Genomic DNA, 18,987 nt, shown 5'->3' on the forward strand with positions numbered 1-18,987 from the left:
TTCAACCTAACAGGAACATAAAGATTCTGTACCCTCAAAATTTCACCTTTAAATGATCTCCATTTCTCTATTACATCCTTCCCATAAAACAAATTGTCCCAATCCACTCCTTCTAAGTCCTTTTGCATCTCCGCAGAGTTAGCCTTTCTCCAATCAAAAATCTCAACCCTGGGTCCAGTCCTATCCTTCTCCATAATTATATTGAAACTAATGGCATTGTGATCACTGGACCCTAAGTGCTCCCCAACACATACCTCCGTCACCTGACCTATTTCATTCCCTAACAGGAGCTCCAACTCTATCCCTTCTCTAGTCGGTACCTCTATGTATTGCTGCAAAAAACTACCCTGCACATATTTTACAAACTCCAAACCATCCATCCCTTTTACAGTATGGGCTTCCCAGTCTATGTGTGGAAAATTAAAATCTCCCACAATCACAACCCTGTGCTTACTACAAATATCTGCTATCTCCTTGCAAATTTGCTCCTCCAATTCTCGCTCCCCATTAGGTGGTCTATAATACACCCCTATAAGTGTTACTACACCTTTCCCATTCCTCAATTCCATCCAAATAATCTCCCTAGATGAGCCCTCTAATCTATCCTGCCAGAGCACCGCTGCAATATTTTCTCTGACAAGCAATGCAACACCTCCCCCTCTTGCCCCTCCGATTCTATCACACCTGAAGCAACGAAATCCAGGAATATTTAATTGCCAATCACACCCCTCCTGCAACCATGTTTCACTAATAGCTACAACATCATATTTTCTTCTTGTTTCTATTGCCTTCTCAATCTGTATTTCTCTTTCCCTGCCTGTCTTCGTCTATGTTCATAGTTCATGGAATCGTTAAAGGTTGAGGGCTCAGAAAGTGTCTATTTAGCCTTTTGTGTTTCTACTGACTTTTTACTGCAAAATTAGCTCTGTTGTCTTCTTGAAGTCAATCAAGAAAGCAAGCAAGAGAAGTGATTGTAAGGAGTTTGACCAGCAAGGAAATAATGGATTCTATGAGAGAGAAAGACAGGGTCTGACAGGGAAGATGAGAAATGACTTCAATACCACTGAATTTTGTGATTCATGTTTTTAAAATGTATTTTCTGTGCTGAAATGCCCAAACTCTTGCTAACCTACCGTCTTGTAAAAACTTATCCTTGCCTCCCTGCTTTTGAACTTGAAACATTCTTTTATGAGGACCTCAAGGTGGGTGTCTTTTAAGAAATAATGTATTTGAGTCCTTGGGATTCATCCGTATCTCTCAATGGAGTTTATACTCCAAGTCCTTATTCTGCAACATCTGTCTTTGATTTCCTTTTCCCCTTTACCTCATCAGAAAAAAAGATGTTGTTCCTAGCTTCTGAAAGTATTCTTTTTGTAACAAGAAAGATTACAGCTTAATTCTATTTTAAATGTTATTTTCAATTAATTGTGTTAGTGCACACAAGGATAACATGCACGGAATTGGAGTAACCAGGTTAACACATTCAGATGCTGGTTAGTATCCACAGGATTCATGCATCTAAGATTAGCACACACTTGGTAGAACTGATGGGCAATTAAATTTGAGGATTGTCAGTATGCCAGGACAGGAAGAATACAGAGATCTTACAGATTGACAGTCTGAAAGTTATTACACAGAGATGAGGGAGGGGTTAGACCTCAGATGGATTTGAAAACAAGGATAAGAATGCTTAAACCAGGCTGTTGCTTAATTGGGAATATGTATAGTTCAGTGATCACAGTAGTGGTGAGTGAATAGGATTTGATGACACTTAGGACAAAGGCAGAACATTAGGGAGGGAGTTCTAAGATTTAGACCCAATGACATTGCAGGACCAGTGATAAGTAGAGAGAGAGAGACCAGCAAATGGAGTTTAGCCAGGGCAGAAATCTGCTTTATCCCACTTGAGGTTAAGCACCTTGAAAGTTGTGGGAACTGCATTCAGTCAACTAAGTTAAGAACAATCCATTGTGCCTTGTTAATATAATTTCCTAGCCATTGCCTGAACATAGTTTAGATCTTGCTGTACGCAGGCATGGGCTGATTCATTTGCTGAGGAGTTGTGAATGGAGTTGAACATTGTGTAATCATCAGCAAGAATCCCCACTTCTGATCTCATTAGAAAAGGAAGGTCATTGATGAAGCAGAGCCGATGACATTGCCAAAAGGAACTCCTGCAGTGATGTCCTGGGACTGGGAGAGTTTACCTAAAACATCCACAGTATTCCTTTGTGCAAGGTATGACTGCAACCAGAGGAGAGTTTTTTTCTCTGATGCCCTGCCCATTGACTATGACATGGTAGCCATTCGTGAGATTTAGCTGCAGGAGGGAGAGTACTGGTATCTCAGTGTTCTGGGATTCCATGTTTTAGATGTGATAGAGTGGGAGGAATTAAAAGGGGAGGGGTGGTAATACTAATCAAGAAAAATGTCACAGCAGTGTTCATACGGGACAGATTGGATGGCTCATTTACTGAGGTTAAATGGGTGGAACTGAGGAATAAGAAAGGGTGACCACCTTAATGGGATTATATTATAGACCACCCAATTGTCAGTGGGATCTAGAAGAGCAATTTTGTAGAGAGATAGCAGACAGTTGCAAGAAAAATAAGCTTGTGATAGTACAGAAGCATGAAGATACAAAATCAGTGACTCAGGAACAGCTTGTTCCCCTCTGCCTTCTGACCCTCATAGATCCTCAAGTGGGGAGAGCAAGCAGTTTCAAGTTCCCTAGTTCACGGGTAATGTTCTAAATGGACATTGAACCCATGAACACTACCTCACTTTTAAACATATATTATTTCTGTTTTTGCAGTTTTTAATCTATTCAATATATGTATACTGTAATTGATTTATTTGCTTGTTTATTTATTTATTCTTCTATATTACGTATTGCATTGAACTGCCAGTGTTAATAAACCTGATTCTGATTTTGATATATAAGAAGTCCTAACTATAGAGAGCACCATATTGGATCTCCTATTAAGGAACAAGTCAGGGTGGATGACAGAAGTGTGTGTACGGATCTACTGATCATAATTCCATTAGTTTCAAAGTAATTATGGAGAACAACAGGACCAGAGAACAACAGGAAGTCCTATTTTGATGGCATCAGGAAAGATCTGGCAAGTGCAGATTGGAATAGGTTCTGGCAAAGACGTGCTTGATAAGTGGGATGCCTTCAAAAGTGAAATTTTGAGAGTATTGAGATTGTATGTTCCTGTTAGAGTAAAAGGCAAGGATAATAGGTTTAGGGAGCCTGGGTTTTGAGAGATATTGAGGCCCTGCTTAAGGAGAAGGAGGTGCAAGCAGGTATAAACAGCAAGGAATTAATGAAGTGCTTGAGGAGTATAAGAAATGGAAGAGAACATTACAGAGGTAAATCAGGAGGACATGAGGTTTCTCTGGCAGAGAAGGTGAAGGAGAATCCTAAGGGCTTCTACATTAAGAGCAAAAGGATGACAAGAGACAAAATAGACCTACTTGAAGATCAGCATGGTCATCTATGCATGGAGCCGATAGTGATGGGGAAGATCTTAAATGGATTTTTTGCACCCATATTCACTCAGGAGACAGACACAGAGTCTAACCAACCGAGGCCAAATGGCATGGAGCATATAAGGATTAAAGAAGAGGAGGTTCTTGCTGTCTTGATGCAAATTAGGATGGTTAAATCTCCTGGGCCTGATGAGATGTCCGCTCAGACCTTGTGCAGGGACCTAGCAGGGATATTTAAAATATCCTTAGCCACAGGTGATCTCCTGGATGACTGGAGGATAGCTAATGTTGTTCCATTCTTCAAGAAAGGCTCTAAGAATAAGCCAGTAAATTAGAGGCCTTTCAGCCTGACATCAGGACTGGGCAAATTATTGCAAGGTATGCTATGGGATTAGATATATAAACATTTGGATAGACAAGGTCTAATTAGGAATAGTCAACATGGCTTTGTGGATGGTAGGTCATATCTAACAAATCCTATAGAGCTTTTTGAGGAGGTTACCATGAAAACCAATGAAGGAAAGGCAGTGGATTGACTACATGGACTTTACAGACTTGTCAAGAAGGTTCAGTCCTTTGGCATTCAGAATGAGGTAGTAAATTGGATTCAACATTAGCTTTGCAGGAGAAGCCAGAGTTAGAGAGGTTGCCCCTCTAACTGAGTGCTGGGTCCATTGTCGTTTGTCATCTATATCAATGATCTGGATGAAAATGCAGTAAACTAGATCAGCAAATTTGCAGATGACACCATGATTGAGGGCATAGTTGACAGTAAAGAAGGACATTGAGGAGTTTGGTAGAACAAAGGGATCTGAGAATACAGATCCATAATTCCTTGAATGTAGTGTCTCAGGTAGATAGAGTCATAAAGAACGCTTTTGGCACATTGTCCGAGTATTGAGTACAGGAATTTGGATGTTATGTTGAAATTGTCTAAGATATCGATGAGGTTTAATTTGGAGTATTGTGTCCAGTTTTGATCACCTGCCTACAGGAAAGGTATCTATAAGGTTGAAAGAGTATAGAGGAAATTTACAAGGATGTTTTTAAGGCTTCAGGATCCCAGTTATAGGTTAATGCTTTATTCCCTGGAGCATAGAAGAGTGAGGAATGAGGAGAGAATTGATAGAGGTATACAAAATTATATATTTAGGGTAAACACAAACAGGCTTTTTCCACTGAGGTTTGGTGAGACTAGAACTAGAGAGTCATAGGTTGGAGTGAGAGGTGAAATGTTTAAGGGTACCTTCTTCATTCAGAGGGTGATGTGAGCATGGAATGGGCTTCCAGCAGAAATGATGGATGTGGGTTCGATTTCAACATTTAAGAGGAATTTGGATAGGTACATGGATGGGAGGGGTATGAAGGGCTATGGCCTGGAAGCAGGATGATGGGAGTGGGCAGGTTAATGGCTCAGCACAGACTGGATGGGCCACAGAACCTGTTACTGTGCTATAGTGTTCTGTGACTCTATGACTTCAGTTTTTCCAGCGTGTCTTATTACCACAACTGATTAAATGTTGCTTTTCATTCTCACCTTAGCTTGACAATTCAACTTGAACCAAAACTAGGGAAAGAGTTGTCCTCTCAGGGACCAAAAGAGAAGTCTTTATGTGGAACCAGGAGATATGTATGATGTTGTGTATTAACCAGGGAGAAGGATGGGGAAGATAGACAGTTAGGGGAGGTATATGCTGACAGTTTGTAACATACGTGTATCAGGATGTGCATCAATCTGCTAGATTGGTGAGAGTGAAGTAAGTGCTTAAATCCCTTGTGGTGTTTCACTTATTACCAGTAATAGACCCAGTCTGGTGGCTCTGGTCCTTCATGACTTGGCCAGTTTAGTTTAGATCCTTAAATCCATTTCTGGTGGATCTATCTTGCTGATGGGGCAGGCATTGCCCAGGGACTGTGATGGAAGAGTGGGGTAAGGTAGGGCTTGGTATGACTGATGTTTGTGAGGAGGACTTTGCAAGGTCATCTGGGCTGGGAATAACTTTTCATCCAAACTCAGTGCCTAGTTCAATATCAGGTGGTCCATTCAGTTTTATCAATAGGTACATTTAATGCCAGAGAAATATATACAATATACATCCTGAAAATCTTTTTCTTTGCAAATATCCACGAAAACAGAGGAGTGCCCCAAAGAATGAACAACAGTTAAATGTTAGAACCCCTAAAGCCCCCCCCAGCTCCCCCCTCCCATGATCAAGCAGCAGCAAAGCAATGACCCCCCCCACCAGCAAAAAAGCAAAGGCACCCACCATCAACACTCAAGTGAGCAGCAAAGCATCAATAAAGACCCAGACATGCAGTATTCCAAAGACTACTTATTCACCCGGTATTCGACATACCACAGTGTCTCTCTCTCTCTCTCTCTCTCTCTCTCTCTCTCTCTCTCTCTCTCTCTCTCTCTCTCTCTCTCTCTCTCCCTCTCCCTGTCTCTCTCTCTCTCTCTCGCTCTCTCTCTCTCTCTCTCTCGCTCTCTCTCTCTCTCTCTCTCTCTCTCTCTCTCTCTCTCTCTCTCTCTCTCTCTCTCTCTCTCCTCTCTCCTCTCTCCTCTCTCCTCTCTCCTCTCTCCTCTCTCCTCTCTCCTCTCTTCCCCTAATAAGGGAGAAAGAGATGTCCCCATTTCACAGCGAGAGGGGAGACATAACAAAACAACTCACTGATTTATGATGTTAAAAGTCTGTTGTGTTGCTTCTTCTGAGTTTTGTGCGCTAAGAACTCAGGTCTCTGGGCTCACAGCCAGCTCGCTGCTTTCAATCGTCCGGCTCCCACGACGCATCAGGCGGCGACACCGACCTCGAGACCGCCCGCCTCCAGAGCCATGAAAATCCGGCACGCTGAAGGTGTGCTAGCTCCCAGGCTGTATCCTTGGCATATCAAAAAGCAGCCAGTCATGAGGCCCCCGAGAGCGGGTCCCATTCCCGCAAAGAACCGAAGTCGGTGTGTAACTCCAGGTCAGGGTCTTCAAAAGAACCCTGGAAAGGATTAAAATAGAGATATTAAAGATAGAAATAGAGCTGTTTCCAAAGATATTGCTTCTTTTTTGCGATGTAATGGTACTGATGCAATAGAGTGGCCAGCTAGGCAATTTAAGAGGACAATTAAAATTCAATCACTTTGGGTGGTCATGGAGTCATGTGTAGGCCAGGCCAAGTAAGGATGCCAGTTTAACTAATGAATCAGCAAGAAGAGGGTATGGCCTAGATGATGGATTTTGCTTTCTTGTGGCAGCACTCCATGTAAATATTCTCAGTGGTGGAGAGGGTTTTGCCTGTGAAGGACTGGGCTGTACCCATCACTTTCTTCAGCTTTTTCTGTTCCTGGCCATTGGTGCTTCCATACCAGGCTGTGAGATTGTCAGTCTGGATCTGTGAATTACTCGAATCATTTGACTGGTGCACCACCACCGTGATAGCCTTGATCTCAGCAGCCACGGTAACGTAGCAGTTAGCGCGGCGCTACTTCAGCTTGGGGTGTCCAGAATTCGGGGTTCCATTCTGGCGCTGTTCTGTAAGGAGGTTCTGTAAATTCTCCCCATGGAAAGCTGGCTTTTCTCTGGGTGCTCCAGTCTCCTCCCACGGTCCAAAGACATACCAGGTTAATTGTTCATTGTAAATTGTCCCATGGTTAGGCTGGGGTTAATCAAGTTTGTCAGGGGTTGCTGGGGTGGCACTGCTCAAAGGGCCAGAAGGGCCTACTCCACACTGTATCGCTAAATAAAATGCATAAAATTCCCACAGCAAGGAACTCCATAAGTTCCTTTCTTGTTTTAGAGATGAAGGTGGAAGAGACAGGGGAGACAGTTCAAGATTTGCAGTGGAAAAAAGAAGCCAGAGGTTGATTGCACACAGAAACCAGTTTCACAGCCACTGTGTGATAGATGTGTTTATTCTGAAAGCTGTAAAGAACATCTTGTGATGTGTAAAATGCTGATTGCAGGCACTAATGCTTAGTGCCAAATTGTGAGTTTCAGATTCACACCTGCTTGTGTTGCTGTTCCCAGTTTAGCTGTCTTCCCACCGGGTGGGGGAAATGGAGATAAAGCCAAACACTTCCTTAGAACTAGTTTGGTAAAACTGTTGGGAAAGGCTTAGAGTTATATCTTTTCTTAAATAATAATGGTGGCTTGAGAGATTGCTGTGTACCAGACCTCTCAAATGATGTTTCTGTTGGATCCAAAATATTAAGGGGGGGGGGGGAAGAGGGAGAGGGAGAGAGAGGCAGAGAGAGGGAGAGAGAGAAAGAGAGAGAGAGGAAGGGGGAGAGGAAGGGGAGAGAGAGAGGAAGAGGGAAAGGGAAGGAGAGTGAGAGAGAGAGAGAGAGAGAGAGAGAGAGAGGGAAAGATTATATATATATATATTCTCACATTGCGACATAGCAAAGAGGCACAGGAAGTAAGCACTCAGCTTCAGCATTCAAGTACAAGTGCAAGAGCATCCTGAATGATTCAGAACCAAATCAGGTTTATTATCACTGACATATGTTGTGAAGTTAGTTGTTTTGTGGCAGAAGTACATTGCAATACATAAAAATATTATAAGTTACAATATAAAATATACAGTATAAATCTCACTGGCCCTCTGTTCACCGTTGGATCAGCTGGACAATGGCAATATCTACGTCAGGCTGCTGTTTGTTGATTACAGCTCAGCGTTCAACACCATCTTACCCTCAGTTCTAATAAAAAAGCTCCAAAACCTGGGCCTCTTTGCCTCCCTCTGCAACTGGATCCTTGATTTCCTCATCGGGAGACCACGGTCTGTGCAGATTGGAAATAACATCTTCTCCTCACTGACAATCAGCTCTACTCTCTCTCTACATCCATGACTGTTTGGCTAGGCACAGCTCAAATGCCATCTATACATTTGCCAATGACACAACTATTGTTGGCAGACTCTCAGATGGTGATGAGGAGACGTACAGGAGTGAGATTGATCTGCTGAGTGGTATCTCAACAACAACCTTGCACTCAATGTCAGGAAGACCAAGGAGTTGATTGTGGACTTCAGGAAGGGGAAGTCGAGGGAACACACACCAGTCCTCATTGAGGGATCAGCAGTGGAAAGGGTGAGCAGTTTCAAGCTCCTGGGTGTCGACATCTCTAAATTCCTGGGCCCAACATAACGATGCAATTACAAAGAAGGCACGACAGCGGCTATATTTCATTAGGGGTTTGAGGAGACTTGTTATGTCACCAAAGATACTCGCAAATTTCTATAGATGTACCGTAGGGAACATCCTAACTGCTTGCATCACCATTTGGTAAAGAGGGACCACTACAGAAGATTGGAAAAAGCTGCAGAAAGTTGTAAACTCAGCCAGCTCCATCAGAGGCACGAGCCTCCCCAACATTGAAGACATCTTCAAAAGTTGCCGCCTCAAAAAGATGGCATCCATCATTAAGGACCCCCGTCACCCAGGACATGCCTTCCTCATTGCTACTGTCAAGGAAGAGGGATGGGAACCTGAAGACACACACTCAATGTTTTAGGAACAGCTTTTTCCCCTCAGCCATCAGATTTCTGAATGGACAATTAACCCATGTACACTAACTCACTATTTTTTCTTTTTGTTTTGCTCTCTTTTTGCACCACTTATTTAATTTATTTTTATCTATATTTCTTACTGTAATTTATAGGTTTTTATTATATATTGCAATGTACTGCTGCCGCCAAACAACAAATCTCACAACATATGCCAATAATATTAACCCTGATTCTGATTCTGAGTTTGAACTAAACAGTGCAAAAAAAAAAGAGTAAAATACTGAGGTAGTATTCATGGTTCATGGACCAGTCAGAAATCTGATAGTGGAGGGGAAGAAGCTATTCCTAAAACATTGATTCGCTACAGTCATGGTTAATTATGCTTTCCAGTACCCCCATATCCTGTGATCCCTTTGGTATAAAGAAATAGATTACTCACTTATTATATATTTAATGACTTGGATCTCCACTGCTTTTTGTGATAGAAAATGCCACAAGTTTACCAGGCTCTGGGCGAAGTAATTTCTCCTAATCTCATTATGCTGAGACTCTGTCTCTTGGTTCTCGACTCTGGCTTTGGGAACATCCTCCCAGCATCAAAATAAAGCTTGAATATCAGGTTTTTAAACTCTTATAGGGGAGAAATGGATCAATGTGCTCCTTATGAGAACCCATCTAAGCAGATTCAAGGCTGGGCCAAAATTGGTAGTCCAGGTATAGATGTTCTACGTGAGGCAGGTTGAATTCAGTGAGGATCTCAGACACATTACGTGCACTAAATGACACACACAGAAGCTCTCACCGTAGTGATGCTCAACTTATCTTATTGCCATTCTACATTGATCAAATGATTCCTAGATTTTTGTCTCAATGTCACAAATATTGGTCATTTATGTGTAAAGAAGGACCTGTATCTGTCTAAAATTTGCCTACAGTTAGTTTGAATCTTTGTCACTTTGTTCTCCATTCATACCTTAATTTCCCAGATGGGTTGGTTGCATGTGATCTACTTCTATAATACTGCACATTTGATGCCTCTTCCCAAGGCTGAAAAGCCCATTTTTTCCCATTCATTCCTCAATATAAACCTCTAGCATTCGGGGATTGCCTCATGACTATTCTCAGCCCTTCCGCCAATGTTTGAATGTCATCCCAGTGTCTCATGACCACAAGTGAACACAGTATTCAACTCTTTCAGGAAATTGATGATTAAATTGACAAACAGGAACACTTAAGTCATAAGCGCCCTCTTTTTAGAGAAGCAGATTCCAAATTCTGACAGGACTAATTCAAATAAAAACATCGCAGATTATAATTTTTATTCCCTTATGCAGGATTCCCCAAATGTCAATTTACAGATTGAGTTAGCAGTAAGGAAGGCAAATGCAATGTTAGCATTCATTTCAAGAGGACTAGGATATAATAGCAAGGCTTTGCATGTAAGATATTGCTCAGACCACATTTGGAGTATTGTGAGCAGTTTAGGACAGATATGTTTGTATTGGAGAGGGTTCAGAGGAGGTTCAGGAGAATTATCTTGGTAATGAAAGAGTTAACATATGAGGAACGTTTGATGGTTCTGGGCTTGTACTCACTGGAGTTTAGAAGAATAAGGGTTATCTCATTAAAACCTATTAAATATTGTAAGGTCTAAATAGAGTGGACATGAAGAGAATGTTTCTGACAGAGGGAGATTCTAGGACCAGAGGGCACAGCCCTCTGGATATCCGTTGAGAACAGAGATGAGGACAGAGAGGAATTTTCTTTAGCCAGAGGGTGGTGATTCTCTGGAATTAATTGCCACTGGCAGCTGTGGAGGCCAAGTCACTGGGTATATTTAAAGTGGAGGTTGATAGGCCCTTGATTAGTAAGGGAGTCAAAGTTTATGAGGTGAAGGCTGGAGAACAAAGTTGAGAGGGAAAATAAATCAACTGTGACTGAATGGCAGAGCAGACTTGATGTGCTGAATGGCCTAATTCTGCTACTATGTCTTACGGTCTATTACCCCAACACATTTATTCAATCATTCTTGTCATAATGTTGCACCTCACCCCACCCCACACATCTTGTGGCAGAGGAGCAAATGTTCAGAACTAATAGGAGACCGTTCAACCCTCAGCAAAATCACCAGAATCTCAGAAGATGACCTGCAGTTGGCAGATGACACTCAGAGGCTAAATGCAAAGCCATTGTTGAATCATTTCCTGAAGCATATGGAAGGATGAGCCTTGCACTCAACACCTTCAAGGCAAAAATCCTCTACCAACCTGACCTCGCTGTGTAATACTATGCTCTGGCAATTAAGATTCAGGGAAAGACCCGAGAAAATGAGGATTACTTCCCATATCATGGGAGACACCACTCACCAAATGCAGACATTGATGATGAAATTCACACACTACAGCTTTTGGTCATCTAAAGAAAAGGGTGTTTGAAGATCAAAGCTAGAGACTTGGCACAAAGTTCAAGATCTTCCAAGTTACAGTGGTCCCTTCCTGCCTATCTGCTTTTGAGGCTTTCACCATCCACAGCAGAATAAACAAGCCAACATAAATGCCCTTTCCCCAGTACACTACAGAGGTCTAGTTGACCCTGTTGGCCAGGCCACAGCATTGGAATGCCCAACACCACACTTCCAAAATACACAAATCATTCCAAGCAGTGTTACTGGAAGAAGATACCAGATGGTCAGAGGAAAAGATTCAAAGTTGTGCTCAAAACCTCCTCAAACAAATACAACATCCCCCTTTGACTCTTGGAGACCTCTACCCCATGACAGCTCAAAGTGGAGAAGGTGTATTAAGAATGGTATTGTGAACTGCAGGTCTGTGCAATGGGAGCACATAGAACACGGAGTAGCTGTGAAAGCAGTCGGCCATCTCACAAGCTGTCTACCACCCCGTTGGAAACCTTCTGCCCCATCTGTGGAAAAGTGCTGTCCACACATTGGCCTCACCAGTCACCTCAGAACCCACAAAACCAGAGTGAAGGTAAGTCATCTTTGATCTTGAGGTGTGGCTTAAGATGAAGAGATAATATGAAATTACAGTCTCCTCTGATCAGTACTCATGGTTTTAATCTATATGATTTACATTCCATTAATTTAACTGATTGCTGCTTTTCATTATAGGGTCATACAGCATGGAAACAAGTCCTTCAGCTCACTGAGTCTACGCTGGCCATCAAGAATCTATTTGCACAAATCCAACACAATCCCAATTTATTTCCTTCACATTCCTATCAACTGCTACCCATATTGTACCACTCGCCTTCAAACTTGGGCAACTTACACTGTCCATTTAACCTACTGAACCCTGTGTCTCTGGAATGTGGGAGGAAATCCATGCAGTCACAGGGAGAACACGCAAACTCCACACAGACAGCACTGGAGGTCAGCTTTGAACCTGGGTCATTGGAGTTGTGAGGCAACTGCACCATCATGCCACCGCTTTTGCTTGGAATGTTTAACATTGATTCTACTAGATATTGATACTAATGCATAGTGGTTACAAAGCAATTCTACATAACATTAAGCCATTTTGGCAGAATATCATTTGGGTTCTCCCAATTTTATTTAGATTGCAGGATGACACTGCAAACTGACTTCCTTCTTGTGTTGACCTGCTAGACATTAATATTAACCTGTTTATTATTGTTTTCTTAGGAATATTACACCAGGGAACTTGGAGCAGGAGGTGTCTTATGGGGCAGGCAGGTAGGCGGGTATTTTACAATGGGCTCCTGTGTTTTCCTGGCACATGAACTTGAGATTCTCAGAAATATTCCTGAATATTCCTTTTCCATCTTGAGCAGTCACAGGTCATAGATTCCCAGAATAGAAGAAAGATTCTCAGCTCAAGTGATTGAACATAGCTCCATATTGTTACGCATCTCAACAAGTACTGAGAAACACAAATGTCAACCCTGCAACTGGGGAATTTAATTCAGTAATGAAGTCTGGAATTAAGACTGAGTAATTTAAGTAATTAAATCAATCAGGAGTAACCTTTATTATCCTTAAAGCCTATGGGATTGTCATAAAAACCCTCTGGGTTCGGAGATGGAAACCTGCCATTCATATGTGACTCAACTCATCAGTATAGTTGACTCCTAAGACCCTCTGAAATGGCCCAGCAAGCAACACAGAGTCAAATGGAGATGGACAATAAACATGGCCCTTTTCTTGAATGATCTAATTCACGGACTACTCACAAGACTAAAAGAACATACAAATTGCAGAAACATGCATATTCAGTCTCCAGTGAAATACAAGTTATTTCACACTCATGACTCCAACTCTTCAGTGTGTAGGAGTTCTAGTGAATTATGGGCAACTCCAATCACTTGCTCAATAAAGCTGTAATGGTGAATATTTGGGTAAAAGATTCAGATGACAACTCTGAAAGTAGAATTAGGTCAGTCCTTAAAAGCTTCAGCTTTATATACTACATCGCAAAAGGAGGCTATCTCACCCAACAGAGTAATCCCATTTTCCATTTCATTTCCCCATCACCTGTCTTTCACATGTGCCCATCAACTCCCTTTTTCTACTTAGCTACATCAAGAGATAATTTACAGCAGCTGATTAACCTACCAGCACACCTTTAGGATGTGGGAAGAAACTGAAGCATCTGGTGTAAATTTCTCACAAGGTCAGGACTGAATCCTTTTTTGGCGATCAATCTTCCTTGTCAATGTGCCAGTGAAGTACAAATGTCAAATCCAGGTCTCAATTTATATTTTAAACTGTAACAGTTAACTTAAAACTTATTGGTGCATGGGGCAGGGGTTCAGATTTGTGGATCATTGATATCTATGTTGGAGAAGGTATGACCTGTACAAAAGGGATGGGTTACACCCAAACTCAAGGGGCACATAATATCTTTATGGGAAAGTTTGCTAGAGCTATTGAGGAGGGTTTAAACTAGTTTGGCGGGTGGGGGGGGGGTGATGGGTCAGTTGGTGTAAAGGTAGATGTCGCGTGTAGAGAAACCGAGGAAAGGTATGCAGTGGATGGGGCATAATTGCAGTCAGTTGGATGTGTTGAAATCTGTCGAGTTTAATGCAAGAAGTATCAGGAACAAGGGTCAGTACATGGAACTATGATGTTGTTGCTATTACAGCGATAAGGCTATCACAAGGGCAGGAACGACTGCTGGCTGTCCCAGAGTTTAGATGTTTCAGAAGTGACAGGGAGGGAGGTAAATCAGGGAGAGAGTCTCAGCTGCAGACAGGAAGGATGTTAAGGAGGGATGGTCCACTGAGTCAGTCTGGTGGAATCAGAAACAACACGAAAGGACGAAAGGAGCAATCACTGTTGGGAGTGTTCTATAGACTCATCCCCACCCCCCCCCCCCCCATAGCAACAGACACCGAGGAGCAGGTCAGGATTTTAGGAAAGTGCAAAAATAACAGGCTTGTTATAGATGACTTCAACTTCCCTAATATGGATCGACACTTCGTTAGTGCAAAAGGTTTAGATGGGGTGGGGTTTGTTCATTGTGTCCAAGATGGATTCTTGACTCAATACATAGACAGGCCGACTAGAGGAGAAGTCATATACTAGATGTAGTGTTCGAACCTGGTCAGGTGACAGATCTCTCAGTGGGTCAACACTTTGGAGACAGTGACCACAACTCCCTGACCTTTGCCATAGCCTTAGAGAGCGATAGGAGCAGAAAATATGGGTAAGTATTTAATTGGGGGAGGGTGAATGATAATGCTGTAAGGCAGGAACTTGAGAGTGTAAATTGGGAACAGATGTACTTGGGAAATGAGCAATGGAAATGTGGAGGTTGCTTAAGGAGCACTTCCATGCGGTTCTGGATGGGTCTGTCCCATTGAGGCAGGGAGAGGATGGTAAGGTAAAAGAACCATGGTTGACAAGAGAAGTGGAGTATTTAGTCAAGAGGAAGAAAGGAGGTTTAGGAAGCAAGGATCAAATAGGGCCCTTGAGGTAGCCTGAAAGGAGCTGAAAAATGGACTTCGGAGAGCTAGAAGGGGACATGAGGAGGCTTGGCAAGTAGGATTAAGGAAAACCCCAAGGTGTATTACATGTACGTGAAGAACAGGAAGATGACTAGACTGAGAGTAGGACTGTTTATTATAAATTACTAAAAATGTTTCTATTTTCTATTGCACATTGCACATTTAGACAGAGACTTAAAGATGTTTACTCCTTATGTATATGAAGGATGTAAGTAATAAAGGTAATTCAATTCAACTGACCAGGGTTAGAAGAAGAAAAGTGCTTGAAGTTGGAGGAGGTAGGAATGCTTTTAATGAATACTGTACTTCGCTTCAGTATTCACCAATGAGAGAGACCTTGAAGAATGATAATATGGACAACAAATTTTTTGGTAAGAGTTGCTTCCTCAGAATTTATTTGTTGTTTATGGTAGACCACTTGAAGCTGAACACAAATAAAAATTCAGACGACTTGTATCACGTAAGAATGTGGAGTAACCAAGAAATTAACTTTTATTAAATATAATACATTAAATTGCATAATGCTGCTGACACTTTGCAATAGTTCAACTAACTGCTTTGTTGATGATTTTCATTTGTACTCATTGTCTGAGGATACTCACTTAAATGTCCAATAATAATCAGCCAGCATTGATGGATTCCAGTTGCCCTGATGCTGTTTCACCATGACTACAATGTCCCGGTGAAACCTTTCACCATGCTTGTCACTGACAGCGCCAAGATTTGCAGGGAAGAAGTCCAAATGGGAATGCAGAAAATAAATCTTTAGTGGCATGTTGCACTTCATAGTTTTAAACCAGTTGCACAAAATTTGGTGCTCTGTAGTTGCTAAGAAAATTTTCAAGAACATCCTTGAATGCCTTCCATGCGATTTTCTCCAGTCCCACTTGAAGTTCTTCGAATTGCCTGTCATTGATGATCTGTTTGATTTGTGGGTCAACAAAAATGCCTTCCTTAATATTGGCATCAATTATTCTGATTTAAAATTATGAATTGAAATAAAAAGCAGAGGCGATTTTTAAAAAATGGTGCGTGATAGGGAAACTTCATGGTGATTTTCAAGATCAGCAGCCAGAAGTCCATAAAGTACACCCAAAAGTATTCAGGAATCAAAATCTTTGTTGCCTAGTGCAATAGGATAACTTTGGAAATTATATATACATCAGTGAGTCTTACATTACTGGTGGGCAAACTATTGTAGAAGATTCTCAAAAGACAGGATTTACAAACATTTAGAGAAGCATAGTCTGATTAGGGATAGTCAACATGGCTTTGTGAGGGGCAGGTTGTGCCTTAGGAGCCTGATTGAATTCTTTGAGGAAGTGAAAAAACAAATTCATGAAAGTAGAGCAGTGGTGAGAACCACAAGATTTGGTGAAGGGAGGTGGAGGAGGGCTTACAGGACCACTTTGAATTGGTGGCCTGGACCATATTCAGGGATTCACCTTCCAATCTGAATGAATATGCCACAGCCATCACTGACTTCATCAAGACCTGTGTGGATCAGTTTGTGCCTTCAGGAACATACCCCAAGCCAGAAGCCCTGGATGAACCAGGAGATTCGCAGTCTGCTGAGGGCTGGAAGGTGATCCAGGTATGACATACAAAAAGGGAATTCCATGTGAAGATATAGACAAAAATCAGGGTTTGCATGCTATTACTTCCTATAAGGCAAAACCTAACAGCATAAATGGCAGTGATGCTTCACTCCCTGATGAGCTCATCACCTTCGAAAGGGAGAATAAAACTGCAACCATGCAAATCTCCACAACATCTGGCAAATCTGCCTCGGAGGTCAATGTCTGAACATCCTTCAAGAGGATGTACCTTTACAAGGCATTAGGCTCCAAAGGCGTACTGGCCAGGTACTAAAAATCTGTGCCAACCCGTACCTGTCTGGAGTGTTCAAGGTCATTTTTAGCCTCTTAGTGCTGTGGTCTGAGGTTCCCATCTGCTTCAAAAGTGTGACAATTATACCAGTGCCCAAGAAGAGCAAGGAGGGGTGCCTCAATGACTATTCCCAGGCAGCACTCACATCTACTGTGATGAAGTGCTTCAAGAGGTTGGTTATGGCAAGAATTAACTTTGCCTAAGCAAAGATCTGGACCTGCTGCAATTTGCCTACCACCACAATAGGTCTACAGTGGTTGCAATCTCACTGGCTCTCTATTCTGCTTTGGAGCACCTGGACAACTGCAAGTCATTCTGGCAGCCAGAGGAGTGCAGAGAGGAGTAAATAAAAGTACGGAAGGGACACGTGGAGTGGCCATTGTCGGGAGTGAATGCCGGGGTGTCAGGCTTCAGCTCGAAAGAGGCATCGGCTCTGGGTAAGCTGTCAGGGCACATTTCTGTTAGGTTTCCCATTTTTCTTACTGTGTCAGGGGTACTTAGTGCAGTTTAAATGGCCATTGTGTGTTCTTCATCTTGGAATCTCCCAGGGAACAACATCTGTGTGAAGTACATCCGGCTGCAGCTCCTTGAAGACCGTGTTAGGGATCTGGAGCAGATCTGGATGACCTTCGGCTTGTACGAGAGAGTGAGGAGATCATCGATCAGAGTTACAGGGAAGTAGTCACCCCGAAGTTGCAGGAGGCGAGTCGCTGGGTGACTGTCAGGAGAAGGAATGGGATGGTGAATAGGCAGTTAGCGCAGAACACCCCTATCGCCATTCCTCTCAATAATAAGTATACCGTTTTGGATACTGTTGTGGGGGAATTCCAGGCAGACTAGGTTACTGGCATTGAACATGGGTCTGTGGTGCAGAAGGGAAAGAGGGAGAAGAGAGGAGCGGTAGTGATAGGGGACTCAATTGTCAGAGGAACAAACAGGAGATTCTGTGGACGTGAATGGGACACCCGGATAGAATGTTGCCTCCCAGGTGCCAGGGTCGAGGATGCCTCAGATCACATCCACAGTATTTTGGAGGGGGAGGGGGAACAGCTAGATATCTTGGTACATATTGGTACCAATGACATAGGAAGGAAAAACAAAGAGGTCCTGAAAAGAGAATTTAGAGAACTAGGCAGAAAGTTGAGAAGCAGGACCTTCAGGGTAGTAATTTCTGGGTTACTGCCTGTGCCATGCGCCAGTGAGGGTAGAAACAGGACGGTTTGGCAGATTAATGTATGGCTGAGAAGCTGGTGCAGGGGGCAGAGCTTCAGGTTCTTGGATCATTGGGATCTCTTCTGGAAGAGGTATGACCTGTACAAAATGGATGGATTGCACCTAAACCCTAGGGGACCAATATTCTCGTGTGCAGGTTTGTTAGAGCTGCTGGGGAGGGTTTAAATTAATTTGGCAGGGGGTTGGGAACCAGAATGAAGGGACTCAGGATAGGACAGATGGTAAAAAACATAGGATGCAAACACAGACTGTCAGAAAGGGCAGATAGGACAAAATTGCAGCCAGTATGGTGAGTATCAATACATTAGGAAAGCAAAATTAAAAAAAAGTAGTGAATACTCAAAGTGTTATATCTCAATGCATAGAGTATAAGAAATAAGGTGGATGATCTGTTGCACTTTTACAGATTGTTGGGTATGACATTATGGCCATCACTGAATCGTAGTTGTAGTTGGGACCCGAATGTCCAAGGTTACACATTGCATTGGAGGAACAGGAAGGTAGGTAGAGGGGGTGGTGTGGCTCTACTGGTAAAGAATGGCATCAAATCAGTAGAAAGATGTGACATAGGATTGGAAGATGTTGAATCCTGGGTTGCGTTTGGAAACTGTAAGGGTAAAAGGACCTGATGGCAGTTGTATACAGGCCTCCCAACAGTAGCTTGGATGTGGACTACAGGGTACAACAGGAAATAGAAAAGGCCTGTCAAAAGGGCAATGTTATGGTAGTCATGGGAGATTTTAACATGCAGGTCAATTGGGAAAACCAGGTTGGTAATGGAGAGCGAGTTTGTTGAATGGCTTTTTAGAGCAGTTTGTCATTGAGCCTACTAGGGGATCAGCTATACTGGATTGGGTGTTCTGTAATGAACCAGAGGCGA

The 18,987-nt window shown here is 42.5% G+C and overlaps 1 protein-coding gene across 5 annotated transcripts in view; it reads left to right on the forward strand.

Moving 5' to 3' along the window:
* cdk2 (cyclin dependent kinase 2) overlaps positions 1-18,987 on the forward strand; it is a 97,081-nt gene that overhangs the window by 48,477 nt on the left and 29,617 nt on the right. For all 5 annotated transcript variants that reach the window (XM_059955903.1, XM_059955908.1, XM_059955904.1 and 2 more), the window contains one exon: positions 12,661-12,711. In XM_059955903.1, coding sequence (XP_059811886.1) covers positions 12,661-12,711 — 51 coding nt within the window. The remainder of the gene's footprint in view (positions 1-12,660; positions 12,712-18,987) is intronic.

Source organism: Hypanus sabinus, chromosome X1, assembly GCF_030144855.1.
Source record: "Hypanus sabinus isolate sHypSab1 chromosome X1, sHypSab1.hap1, whole genome shotgun sequence".
Lineage (NCBI taxonomy): Eukaryota > Metazoa > Chordata > Chondrichthyes > Myliobatiformes > Dasyatidae > Hypanus > Hypanus sabinus.